The sequence below is a fragment of the Taudactylus pleione genome, unplaced genomic scaffold (assembly GCF_031769625.1).
Source record: "Taudactylus pleione unplaced genomic scaffold, aTauple2 ptg000256l, whole genome shotgun sequence".
Classification (NCBI taxonomy): Eukaryota; Metazoa; Chordata; class Amphibia; order Anura; family Myobatrachidae; genus Taudactylus; species Taudactylus pleione.
This window is the reverse complement of record NW_028284658.1, coordinates 4,389,964-4,404,277: the sequence shown is the minus strand read 5'-3', so window position 1 is coordinate 4,404,277 and position 14,314 is coordinate 4,389,964. Positions and strand designations below refer to the sequence as shown.

Here is a 14,314-nt window from a genome sequence, read left to right as displayed (position 1 = left end):
GGAGGATGGATCTCTCAAACCATAATATCCCTATGGTATCCCTGTGGATCCTTATGGACCCTGAAAAAGAAACACCTGCATTTTTAATTACATAATTGGCAGTGCCTGGAGTATGTGCAAGAGTTGGGTAAGCCAGACTCCATTCTAAAATGATTAACACAAGGTCTTAATCTTCACAACTTCTCTTTGAAAATAGGTCATTAAAATCGAGCCAAATGCCATATCGGTCATTGTTCTAAAGAAATGTAATACTTCATCGCTGTAAAAAGTGCCCCTCAAATCTCATTAAATGCAATTTTAAAATGAATCCAACACTGAGCTGGGTATGAGAAACTGATATGTACACAGTAATAAAATTTCGACCTTGCATGACAATTTAAAACAGAAAATTAACACATACAAATAAAATCACTTGTTATTTGGCAGTATATTTATTATAGGGCCAATGAACTAGTCACACATTCATTAGACTGAATACTATAAAGAGTTGTGGGCATGGTTACCAGGACACCCATTTAACACCAGCCATATATGGAATAATATTGTCTGGAGCACAGCATGTAATCTATACATACATTATACTTACATTTCTCCATCTTTTGCAGCCATGTCACAGCTAGCTTTAACTGCCAAGCATTTATAATTCTAAAATAATGGCTACAACAGTTGGAGTGAGGGGATAGTTCACAGGCAGCAAGTTCCGGTAGGTGTTGGGAGGGGACAGATGGGCAGAATATCAGATTGCAAATATCAAAACACTAAAAGCCAAGCTTGCACAGCAGAAAAGAAACCCAAAAAACTTTATTTGCTATGCAAATATGTACATTAAGAACATTTAAAAAAAAAAAAAAAAGAAGAGGGAATATATCGCCTTTTCAAGACCATACAAATCTTTATTTACAAGGTTGGCAGCTAGAGGCTGAAATGGGATCAACTTTTCATTCTCATCAAGCACAGTCGTTTAATACTTTAGACCATCCAAAACAAAATGCACATATTAAAGGTGTACTATTTACCTCATTCATAATGGTTTGAATGCATTTACTCACTATATAAATCCACTGTACTAGATAATATTGAAGGGTAAAACCCCTCATTACTTAAAGAAATAACATGCATGTATTTTATAAAGTTATTGCCTATTCATATTTACACAGCTGAGACTCTTGCTGAGATAAATGGCATAGAAAAGAGTACGAACAAACTCAAGCCTGCACTGAAACATACAAGGATTTGTCTAAGGTTATTAACTTGTGGTAGCTCAGTCCTAATACTGGGCATATTAATCTACTTCACAATGAAAACTACTCTGGAGAGCTGGAACGCGACCTGGAACTGGCAGCTGAGGAAGGCTGGGGAGGAGGAGACCCTGACCCCTCATAGCTAACAAATGGAAGAGGTGACTTTGACTGGGATCTAGCATTCTCATTTCCATTTTCCCTTGGCGAAGGGGATCTGGAGCGACTGTGGGAAGATCTTTCCTGTTTAGTATGTGAGACACTTCTAGAACGATCCCATCGACTACGGGAGCGGTCACGACTCTTTGATCGACTTGATCTCTCTACAGAAGCCTCTCTGGTACCCTTTGAATCACTACCAGATCTCTCCAAAGACCTCCCTCTTATTCCCTTTGACTGGCTTCGGGATCTCTCTCGGGACCGCTCCCTCTTTTCTTTAGACTCTTCTCGTTTTCCTCTAGAGAGACTTCGTGATCTGTCCCTCTTTCCTTTAGAGCGACTACGAGATCGCGCTCGCTTTCCTTTAGAGCGACTGCTGGACCCATCTCGTTTAACTTTGGCACGACTGCTGGACCGCTCACGTTTCGATTTGGTGCGGCTACTAGAGCGGTCTCGTTTTCCTTTAGAGCGACTTCGGGATCTCTTCCTCTTTCCCTTGGACCTGCTGCGAGATCGTGAGCCATGCTCAGATTTAGGCTTACTTTTTGAACGAGACTTTCTCTGCTTAGATGGAGAACTTTCTTTGCTCCTGGACCGAGATTTGGACCTGCAAGAATAAACAAACAGTTGTGTGTAACCAAAATAAGCAAATGTATATTTGAGGGACATAAACAAGTATTTCACATGAACTTCTATATAAAGTTGTCAAAGTTCAGCAATGGTTACTGCTTTCATGACAATTATAAATATTCTTAAGTGGTAATTACCCCTCAAATAATGGTGTTCTGCAATATAAATTCTTAGAACCAGGCACTTACCTGGATTGACTCTTAGCAGGTGAAGGTGAACGACTCCGTTTTGGAGTACAAGAGCGGCTTTTCTTAGCAGGAGATGGGGAGTGACTTTTAGCTGGAGAATAGGAGCCACTCTTTGCCACTGAATGAGACCTGCTCCGTTTAGCTGGTGAACGAGAACGGGCCTTTTTGACAGGTGAACGAGAACGGCTCCTGGATCTACTGTGGCTGCTACGTCTGCTCCTGCTGCGTGATCTTCTCCTGCTTCTTGATCGTGACCTTAAGAGCGAATACTACATTTAGACTGCTCTTATATACATGAAAATGTACAAAATTAGTAGTATGATCTAAAACAAGTGATGTTAGCATACATAACCACCAAAGGGTTTATGGGGCTATGTGAACTAATGATATTTAATAACCATCATGGTCAGTGCAGCATACATTATTTCTGTTTGCAGTTCACTTGACAAATGTCAGCATTGTTAGTGATCCAATATGTGTAGGTGACATCTACAGGAAAGTCACAGAACCAAGCTAACAGACCCTAGTTGGACCACCTCACTGTACATTAAAAAATAAAAATTACTATTCCATTAGCTACACTTCACCCCCCAAATCCAATGACTAATTTATATTCATATATAAAGGGATGCCTACACATAAGAAACAATCCTATATATATCAGACTAAAAAAAAATAAAAAAATTTAAGACTGAAAAATAGAAGAGCATCTCTGATTTGCTCAGATGGAGCACAACTGCATCTCGGCTTCAGCATTTACCTTGACCTGCTTCCAGAATAAGATCTCCTTTGGCGCGTTTTACTTTCTACCAAGCGAATTTTCCGGCCATTTATCTCTGTGCCATCCAGCTTTTCCAAGGCTCTCCTCATGTCAGAGTGAGACCTGAACTCTATCACACCTTCATTGGTACGCTCCTTGTGTGCATCTGCATAGGTAACCTCACCTGCTTGTCTCATGAAATCCTATAGAAATAAGAAAGTGGGTTCAGGGTGGAACAAAGAATCACAACATGGAATGCAGTAGTAAATACAGAAAGTTTGGGGAAAGGGTTAATTACATACTGTTTCCCCTTGCATTAGAATTGAAAGTGTACCCTTTTAAAAGTAACAGTAAAATATATATATATGGTTTAAAACATCTACAGAAAAAATTACCTCATTTCTGCATTAGTGTTCCCGCTAGGCTATTTTAGCGGGGTGCCACGCCCTGCTACATTTGTAAGCGCTGAAATAGTCCCACCCACCCCCACCCAAGTGTCCCGCAGGGGGAAGTGCTGGCAAAACAATCACTGTTAAGTGAATAGATGCCATGCGCTGCAGGGAGAGCTTGGTGGCCACCCAGCATCTGAGTGCTGGGCATGCCCCCTAAAGTGATGAAAATGGGGACAGCTCCTTTTCTGAGTTACAACACCCCTTTCGGGTGCACACTGAAGTGCCCCTTTCTGACAGACGCCCAGCCCTCAGCCTGCCCTAGTGTGAAGACTATGCATGATAGGTTTTATACGCATATATGGGATCCAGGTCTCTCATTTTGAGAGAAGCCCCCCTCTAAAGTTAATCCCCCTACAAAACATGTAAAATAAAAACACAACAATTGTAACGTTGTAAGTACTTCATATTGTATGATAACACATACAAGAAAAAATACTGGTATTAAGGGGCCTAGTTTTCACAGGATTAGGGCAAAATTAAGCAAGAGAACTACTGCTGTACACGAAGTGATCTGTTGCCAGCTCTATAGCAATCTATAGGGGTGACAGAATGGTGCTAATTAACAAATTCCTAAAAGCTTCGCTTATATGAGCAGGTCCCCCTATCATCTTCACATGGCGTAAAGCACAGAAGTTGAGGGTTCCTCTAACCCCCACACAGCATGCTCTTAGCCTCCTTCCCAACAGAGATGGCTTCCTGTGCATGCTCAGCCTAATGGCCAAGCATACAGTGAATAAAGCTGGACAGAACTCAGAATAGAGATTGTCCTCACTTTACTATAAACTTTTACCAGGGCAGCCTCTTATCCAAGCTGCTGTGCACATAGGAGTCTATTGGATTCTTTACTGATCACTACCAATCACAGCAATATCAGGAATAAAGCACCAATAGTCAATATGTAAGAGTAGAGTATAGACTTTTGAAATTTAAAGTAGTTCCTATACCCTACAATAGATAAACACAAATCATGTACACTGGCCATTGCAATGTCTCCTGAACTTCCTATGTAGATGGAGGAAGTTTTAGTAAGTGAATGTTAACTGCAATACCCACCTTAAGGTCCTGCCAGCTGCAGCGGCTGGAGAGGTTCTCCACAATAAGTCTGAACTCTGTGCGCACTGGGGGGCCATATTTATCTCTGCCAGATCTTTGGCTCCTGTAGCCACCTTTATTGCACATAGAAAACAATGTCAGGGCTCCATTTCAACCACAAGTAATTATCTAAATATTTTTGGGAGGGCTTTAAATAAAACTACAGGATGACATTCTTTACATAAAACCTCCTTTGAAGCCGTGATTCTGGCCACTGATTAGCAGCAAGGATAGTGTGTTACTCACTCCGTTCTGCTGTGTTAAGAATGGGCCTGTTTAGGGAGTGTACTCGGCCAACCTTATCAACTTGACATCACAAAGCTTACAGGATTTATAACAATACATGGTTTAACTCATTTACATGCATTTCTACAAAGCATTTTACAAGAGATGCCAGTCACTTTAATTACATTATGGCAGGAGGTATAAGAAAAATGGTACTTGGAAGCACACGCAAGGGGAGTCCCCTATTCCAGATTAAAGCCGGTTTGGTCTAACCCTTTTAATCCTCACCATCACCCTGCGTCTAATGGCAATAGGCTGCTGTCGTCATGGCTTCCGGTAAGGTCAGCCAAAGGGTCATAGGGCAAGGGTCACACAATGTTTGGAAAGGCCAACCAGGAAAGGCAGTCATCTTAAGCCTCAATGGTCTCAGCCCCCACTGGTCTCTTTCAAATTGAAACATCAAGGACGGTTAAAAAAGGATTTTGGAATTCGACATGCAAAAAGGTTAAGAATATACAAGTTAAACATGACAATAATACCACCCATTTGTAAAAACCTTGCCTCCCCAATTATAACTAAATCCTAACCCCCCCCCACCCACCACATTTCTATGCTGTAAAAGCCTAATGACATTGCACTTGTGCTGCCAGAGGTATTAAATGCCACCACTGACAACACAGGGTTTCATTTGACTGCAATACAATGGGTAATCATTAAACTTAAAAAAAATACACTGTCATAATAGAGGAATGTGTAAAAGCAATAAAGCAGAAGTGGTAACATATAGATAGGTGCTTGGGCCTGTCTAAACAGCTAAAATCTTCCACACTAAGAACTATTAAATGTAAGGTCTGTCTATACAAACTATAAACACCAGTGGTTCCCAAACTGTGCACTGTGGCATCCTTGGGTGCCTTGGGACACTTGCAGGAATGCCTCAGTTTGGTGCTCCAGCACCAAATTATTTATGGTCAATGTAAATATGTGGACAAACAGAAGTGCAAACCCCACCACATAAATTAACGCATGGATGACAGGTAAGCACAATTTGCTTCACTTTACATTTTTTTTCTGAATTTTTCAATAATATAAAAAAAATTTGCTTAGGAGCGCCGTGAAAAGAATGCAGATTACTCTAGGGCGCAGTGGTTCAAAAGAGTTTGGGAACCACTGATCTACACACTTTATTTGCTGCACAATAAGATACAAAATCCTTGTAGAGCAGGAAGTGTTTAACCTGCACAATGGGTACAAAATTGGCTAGCACAAAGCTTCACTCAAGTGTAAGAGTGCCTTCCACCCTGGTAACCTACAGCAAGAAAGCAACACATCAGCATTTCTTGAAACAGGATGCAACATGGTATGAAAAGGCAGTAAAATGTTATTAAGAGACCATTCTTTGTGAATGTTCGTTTTCCTAAGATGTACAACAAAATATTTTCCTTCAATAATATTCAAAGTCAAAAACAACTCAAAGCAACAGCTCAAAACTTAAATGGTTTTGTCAACTCTGAGACACCACCACTGACCTGTATAGAAAGTGGGTAAAATGGCCACACCATCTATTTGCATTAAATCTCAGCCATTAGAACATAAAATCATTAAACTTTAATGTTTGGTTACCAATTTTATTTATCATGTAAAAAATTCAGTAGGTAGCATTCACTGTATGAGCTACTTTAGCTACTGCAAGAGGCTGTGGGGTCCATCTACACACAATAAGCTGGATCATTAAGTTATGAGCCGTTTCTTTACTATGGCAAGTCAAGGCAAAATGTCAATAAACTACAAACTTTATGCAATACACCTGGTAACAAGTATTCCTAGAACTCCCCAAAAGCTGCTACCAAAATAGGCAATGCTTACTGCGACTTCCAAAGCTGTATCCATCCCTGTCCCGTCGTGGTCCTCGGGCAAGCTCTACAATCACACGCTCTCCACACAGGTCTTTCCCATTCAACTCATATACAGCATCATCAGCATCTCGTGAGTCCTCAAACTCCACAAATCCATACCTAAAATGACAAGAAACCAAAATATTTAGTTTATGTAACAGTTGTTCAGCAAGAAACAAGAAAAAGATGTAGACAACATATAGTGCAATTATCACTCATTGGAGATTTAATTAATCCTCGGGAATGTAGCTCCCAGGTTAAGTGCCCAGGAACTATTCAATTATGTCCAGCGACGGACACTTTTTCCCACGATAATGCCCAGTATTAGCTGTTTTAAGCTACAGCTCCCGGGCACGATGCAGCACTCATGCTGCGGACTAGCCCAAAAGCCCTACTAAACACTGATTTCTGATCGCAACTCAGGAGGGGGCAAGCAGAAATTCATGATGAGTGCAGGCTTGGATCTAGTCACACAAAGTAATTGAATTGCTCCCATGAACTTGGCCCACGAGCCAAATGCCAGCAAATGTATTGAATTGCCACCATGTTATTGAAAATGATCTGTTACTAGAATATACAATGCACGCTTCTATCCAATGGTCTATCTGTTGGCTACTGACATCACTCCTTCTCAGGTGAAGCTCAGGGTGCAAAAAAGTCCTTTTGCACATATGCACTAGCACACCTTCTATGGTTAAAACCACAAATATACAATAGCTAGATGCCATTGCAAAGCATGCTGTGACAGCAAAAATGCTGCCACTATTCGCTAGCCCCTTCCCATGGCCATTCCTAAATGCTGGCCCGACATCACACCATACAAAATCCACTGACAAAACCTTGCATTGCCATTTCTATAGGACAATTGCGACAGTAACAGAATTTCTAAATCACCTTCATAATACACGGATCATAGCATGACTTTAGGACACTGCAGTTTGTAGCATCATATACATTATATAGTGTAGCCGTTAGGCTGTTTTAGCGGGGCACCGTGCCCTGGCCAATTTTGAAATGGCAAAATGTGCCCTGCCCTTTTAGCAGCACTTGGCTAAAACAGTCTGCCCTGTGCTTTCCCCACTCACGGACCACAGTGTTCTGTGGGTGAGAAAAGTTAGTGACTGATCACCGATGTGTGAGTAGATGAGGGGACAGCTTTTGGCACACCACTAAAGGGGCCTATCCATTAGCAGATAAATTGAACGATATGTACAGGACACTAGCATACCACCTGTCTTTAAAATTATACCCAGCCATTCAGCCACACAAGCACAAACTCTGCATCTGACTCCACACTGAGGCTGATTCTGAGCTGGTCAGATCTCTTTGCATGGACGCACATAGCGAGTCAGACGGATCATTGCCTGAACGGTCTTTCAGTGAAATGGGAGTTTTGGAGGTGGAAATTGGGCAGCGACAATGCAATCACACATAGCTGTACTGTTTTGTGGGTGTGTAGCTTGGACAGATCTCTTTGCGTGAAATGGGCGTTTCTGGGTCATCAAAGACATTGTTGCACACAAGAGATTTGTCTCGTGGGAGTGTAGCTATACTTCAGTGCTATTCTGAGTCATGTACACGGAGAAGTGAAGCCTGTCTCAGATGGATCTCTTGCAATTATAGAGCTGGTGTAAGTTCTATTACTTATGATGGCTGCTGCTGTGGATAGAAAAACAATTAGCGGCATCCTCGCATTAGCCCTATGAAAACTTGTATTAGCATAAGGTAGTAAGTGGTAGATGTACTAAGCCTTGGAAAGATAGTCGATAAGAGATAAAGGGGTCTATTTACTAAGCCTTGGATGGAGATAAAGTACAAGCCAATCAGGTCCTGTCATTTTCCAAACACAGCCTGTGACATGGCAGTTAGGAATTGATTGGCTGGTACTTTATGTCCATCCAAGGCTTAGTAAATCAACCCCAAAGTACCAATCAGCACCTGTCATTTTTCAAACACAGCCCATAAATTGACTGTTAGGAGCTGATATCACCATCCACTTTATCTCTCTCCAAGGCTCCATACATAGATCCCTGTATACTCAGAACCAGCCCCACTATACACATACTGGAGGCAAGAAAGGAGCATTGAGGGGACAAGCTGAAGCTAGCATGTCAGAGACCTTGCCAGAGAGAACAATGGCGCCTGCAGCTACTTTATCTTGCATGCACCACACCCAGGTGACCTCACCACCATTATTTAAAATCCTAGTATATCTGAAATTCTCATCTGCCCTGACAATTGCAGGCCTTTGCTATGAAGCTACATATTGGTTACTTTCCCATAGTGAAAGAGTACCTACAAGATGATAAAAATTTAGATTGCACTAAAAAAACACTTCAGACATACATTAAGCCAGTGGTTCCCAAACTGTGCCATGGCATCCTGGGGTGCCTCTGGGCACTTGAAGGGGTGCCACAGGTTGGTGGTCCAACATCAAATAAAATAATTTTAATTAGTGCAGGCAAACCAGTGCTAATCACTGCCAATCAAAAAACATATGGACAGAAAGAAGCCCAGCCTTGACAACCCACCACATAACTGAACCAAAGGGTGACATATGCACAATTGACCATTTAATTTTGCTGAATTCCTCAATAAGAAACTTTAGGCCCAGTGGTGCCATGGAAAAATGCTTATACTCCAAGTGGCTGTGGTTCAAATAAGTTTGGGAACCACTGATTTAAGCCATTTGTTCTACACATCAATTACGGTCCATATAAAGGGGGGGCTGCTGCTATTTACAAGTTGGAGAAAGGACCTCTGTGACGTAGACACCACGTGACCGCTGCAGGAGGCTGGACCGCTCCTGCGTTACAATCCACTAGGGCACAGAGTGGGAATAAATATCTGTGGCGAGCGCAGCGAGCCACCGTGCCCGAAGCATAGCGAGCCCGCGAGGGGACAATTTTGGTCCCCCGTTACCATCCCCGCCCCTCCAGGCCGAGTCACATGGGTGTGACGTCACAGGGCCATCAGCCTTGTATAATCTAGACCTAACCATAAAAGGGGGCCTAGACACCACGTGTCTTACAACAAGCAGACTATGCAGGCAGTAGTGACAACCATCGATGGGTTTCTTTTTCACCAATGAACCTTCGGTTGCTCACCATTGATACATAGAGCGCGCTAGCCATGGATTTCACCTAGCAAAAGGTGCACCTGGAAGCTTTAAAACCCTTCATGTATTAAAGCTGTTTCAGTCCGTATTGAAAAACAAGCTGGGGCAGCAGAGCCAGAGGTGCTTACAAATAGAGCCGGGGCCGCCTGTCTGCCTATGTGCGATGGACTGAGCAGCACAGAGGATGTAAAGCACTAAACAGTTATGCCCCACCACCACACACATGGATGCCGGTAACGACCTCGACCTCACACGGCGAGCCCGCGGCCACCATTTTGGATCAGATCTCTCTGCACGCGCGCCAACGCTCCGAAATTGCCGACACCGCAGCGCACTCACCCCATCCCCCTCACCCATCCCGGTGTAATCCTCCGTGCGGACTATCACAACTCATTCGTCACAACCACACACGGCCGGAGCCACCCAACCTCTGCACGCTGAGCAACAGACCCACGCTACTCTCACCCGTTCTTCAGATCCACCTCCAGCAGCTTCCCATAGCCTCCGAAGAACCTCTGGATATCTTTCTCCCGGACATGATAGCTCAGTCTCCCGATGTACACACGCGGCATCTTGCTGGCAAAGAAGATGGCGGCCTCGACTCCAAGTCCGCAGCAGAATGACGCGTCGCGACAAAGGCGGGCGGGCGGGACGTCGTTTAATAAACTACGTGGGCGTGTCCTCCTGTGCGCTGGCCAGACAGACGTAAGGTGTACGCGTGCGCAAGTCGGCAGCAGAAAGGGGGGAGGGGCTGGGAGAGAGTAGGCCCTCTGACCTGGCCTGTGTGTTCCCCGCTGCTGCGCTCTCCTTCTCCCAGTCTATTCCCATTTGTGAGCGCCAGTCAGTCACGGCTGCTAAGTAGATGCTGGCATTAGGACGTCTAATATATATATTAACCCCAGAGCTGGCATGTCGCCATCTGTTACTGGCTGCATAGTAAAATCCCTTTATGCATATTTGATGTCACGTATACCATCAGTTCCCATTTATTATCATTTATTTATATGGTACCACAAAGTGTCCAGCGCTGAACTGACAAATTACAGAAGAATACACAAATAATACCCTTTATTCAAACACAGTACAGAAAGAAACCATTTTGATCTTTATACAACTGTCCGAATGATAATAACTATAGCAATTAGGGCCTTATTTACTACAATTTGCATTTAAAATTATCAATTGAACGGGCAATATATTGTTAACTGAAGAGGTTGCACTAGTTCAAGTGGGAAATGACGAGGGTATGAATTATGGTGCGTACACACGGTACGATAAAACTGGGCGATTTGCCTCATTCCAACCCACCAATGACCTGCGATGCGTGGGCACGTATGGATGATTGCGATATCGCCCGTGCATGCAGGTCAACTTGGTCGATATCGACCAGTTTACTATAGGGACCTGCGATCGTTGGCTTGTTGGTGGTGTACTGGATGATCGATAAAGATCATCCAGCACACCAGGGAGGGAGCAGGATGCTCAGACAACGATATCGTTATCTGATTGCTGTGTGTGTATGCAGCTTAAGATTTGATTGCCTACAGGGTGAGGAAGTGACTAATTTGGGAGATGTTGTGGAGTTTAATGCGGCAGTATAGAGAAAGCATGAATGTGGGAGGTAAAGAAGAGAGAGAAGTTAAGGATAACACCTAGGCAGTGGCAGTGACATAAGGGAGAAGAGAGAGGATATTGTACCTCATTCAGAGCCGGACGCTATTTGCGCTCGCTCGTTCAGAAAAAAGGGGTGGCTATTCAAATTAACCGTTCGCTCTTTGCGGTCTGATCATGCCTCTAGGTCTGAACAAGCGAACAAAACATGTGGTCGTTTTTTGGAAAACTACGCCCCCTGGCCGCTCGCATCACACGTCATGTCCGCTATTTATTAGATTAATCGAGTACATCGACCAGCGTATGAACTGCTCGCTATTCTTGTGGTTGGCTTTTCCTACCGCAATCTTGCGAGCAGTTCTGACTATAAAATAACCCAGTGACGTGGTCAATGACACTGCTGTATTAATTATGCACACCCTTAAACGCCCATTTTGACCTTTAAGCACGCCTGCGTTCGGAACTCCACTCCCCGTTTTCAAGCACCTTCCCCTGTTACCACCCACATACGCCTCCTCCTGTCATTCAAAATAGCAGGCATTCGCTATTTAGCGAACAAACGATTTTCGGCCGCACTGACTGGTTCGCGCATGCGTATTACGATCCGTACGCATGCGTAGTTGTGCAAACATCGCTCCGAACGAACGAGCGGCCGCATACGAGCGGCTCTGAATCAGGCCCATTATTAGCAACAGAAATAGAGATGTATTGGACATTGGATACTTATTGCCAGTGATCACGCTGAGCCCACAAAAATGTGGGTCCCAAGGACACCTCACTTTTAAAAATCAGGGTCCTACGTGACATTTTCTGGGTCCCATCTAAATCAAGGTTTTCTGTAAATCTAAAGCTGCATACACACACAACGATGTTAGTAACCAACGATTTTAGTGAACGATTTTCGTTCAGATTTTCCCTTGAAAAAGTGAATGAAAATCGTTCACTAAAAATCGTTGGTTACTAAAATAATGAACGATTTTCAAAAACGATGAACGAATTTTTAATCATGCATACAGTGAATGGAAATTGTTCATCGTTTATCGTTCATTCTGCACCACATGAACAATTTTCTGAACGAAAATCGTTTGTTGGACAGTCAGAATGGATGATGAACTACAAACGTGAACGCGCATGAACGATTATCGTTCAGCTTAAAAAGATGAACGATTTAACGATAACGACGTTATGGTTAAATCGTTAAAAAAATCGTTATGTGTGTACGCACCTTAACAATTTAGCAGCTACAGCGCATTAAGCAGATGACATTGGTCCCGGTAGGAAAAACACACACATTGGCATCAGTAAGAAAAAAAACACCACATTGGCCCCAGTAGGAAAAAAACAAACACAACATTTGCCCCAACATGAAGGAAAACACATACATTGGCCCAGATAGGATAAAAAAAAATACAAACACATTGGCCTCCCAAATTAAAAATACATTGGTCCCCACAGGAAAGAATATAAACACACTGATTTAAACTAATTGCACTGCAGTCTGTCCTGCTCTGTCATTGCATCACTGTAGCGGCATGCAGCTACTTGATGTCATGTCGCTGCATCACCGTCTCTGGGTCACGCCAGGATCGGGCAGCATCTGAATCACATGGAAAAGTTCAGTGCTGCCAGGCTACAAGGATGCAGCACTGTGTGTCACACTTACCGACAATCAGCTCCCTCCTTCTTGGAGGGAGCTAATTGTCGGCTAACGGGGGGGGGCGTGTCCTGACAGTGATGTCAAGTTGGGGCTGAGCCGTGCGATCGTGGCACCGCCCCCTCTTCGAAATGCCAATATTTCGGCATTGTGAAGCAGGGGGCGGGGCCACTATGACGCGATTCAGAGCAAATCACCGCCCCCCCGCTGATGGGATTTCTAGTTTATTCTGGGGGGAAGGTCGGGAGGGTTGGTGGATGCCAGGAGGCTTGCCTGCCTTTACAGAGGGCTGGGAGCGACACCCGATATTCGGGAGGCTCCCAGCCAAATCGGGAGGGTAGGCATAGAATATGTGATGCCAGTATAAAATTAAACAAGTAGGGCTCCCCTATCCGAGGCACACAGATAGGGGGAAGCGGGCAGATGCTCACAAAGGCTGGATGGGCAGAGGGAAGTGGATAGATCCCCTTCAGTTTTTGTACCTTGACATCATCAGCTATTGTCCAACATCATTCCCTACCATCCTGTGGGCATAGAGGGGGAATATAATCTTGCAGTGAGCCACCGAGCCGGAAGCGAGCCCGCGAGGGGCCAGGTTTTTTTTTTGGTGGACTGTATGAGCAGGGAACCGCAGTTCCGCCCTCAGGGCCTAATTCAGAGCCGAACGCTCTGAATCAGGGCTGTCCTTCTTGTTTTTCAGAGCGGCCTCCTGGCCGTTCGCATAGCTGTGGGTGACCACCCACAGCTATAGCGAACGGCCAGGAAGATGGTCGCGATGGTCAAGACCATCGCGACCATCGGGCTTGCGACGAGACCCTTGTGGTAGGGTCTCGTTGCCGCAAGCCCTAGAGTGCTTCTGGCTCTACGAGAGTCGAAAGCACTCCCACTGACATCACTTGTGATGTCAGTGGGGCCGGCCCCAGGCGGTAGGTGTTGCCATGGGAACGCCTCCGTCTGGACAGCCATGCCCCTGGCCCGCCCACCAAAGGGGGCGTGCTGTCACTCAACATCAACAGCTCGCCCCCTTTGGTACGAGACCCGGAACGATGGTTTGCCAGTCTCTATCCGGGTCTTGCGCATGCACACGACGGAGCCGGCTCCATCGTGTGCATGCGCACTGGGCCACCATCGACCATCGCACTGTGCAGGCGGCCGCGGCCTCCATAGGAGCGCGCGCACCGCTCTGCTAAAGATTTAATGGGACAGGCACCCTAATAGGAAGAGCTGATTGGGGCTAGTTTTGAACTCTGACCTATAAAAGGAAGTCCCTGGGAGCACACCAGTGCCAGAGT

General features: G+C 44.5%; 1 protein-coding gene across 1 annotated transcript; it reads right to left on the bottom strand.

Annotated features, from left to right (window-relative positions):
* Positions 1-783: 783 nt before the first annotated feature.
* SRSF6 (serine and arginine rich splicing factor 6) lies at positions 784-10,403 on the bottom strand. The gene is made up of 6 exons (XM_088480598.1): positions 10,223-10,403; positions 6,611-6,759; positions 4,481-4,593; positions 2,976-3,178; positions 2,216-2,470; positions 784-2,004 (listed from the first exon to the last, which is right to left on the bottom strand). The coding sequence occupies exons 1-6, from the start codon at positions 10,327-10,329 to the stop codon at positions 1,305-1,307; spliced, it is 1,527 nt and encodes a 508-aa protein (XP_088336724.1). The 5' UTR covers positions 10,330-10,403; the 3' UTR covers positions 784-1,304.
* Between the last annotated feature and the right edge of the window lie 3,911 nt (positions 10,404-14,314).

Coding starts and splice junctions, on each gene's coding strand:
- SRSF6 (XM_088480598.1), bottom strand. CDS start 10,329: ATGCCGCGTGTGTACATCGGGAGACTGAGCTATCATGTCCGGGAGAAA. Junction 3,179..4,480: donor GCAGCTGGCAGGACCTTAAG/GTGGGTATTGCA, acceptor TTATTTCTATAG/GATTTCATGAGACAAGCAGG. Junction 2,471..2,975: donor TATTCTGGAAGCAGGTCAAG/GTAAATGCTGAA, acceptor TTCGCTCTTAAG/GTCACGATCAAGAAGCAGGA.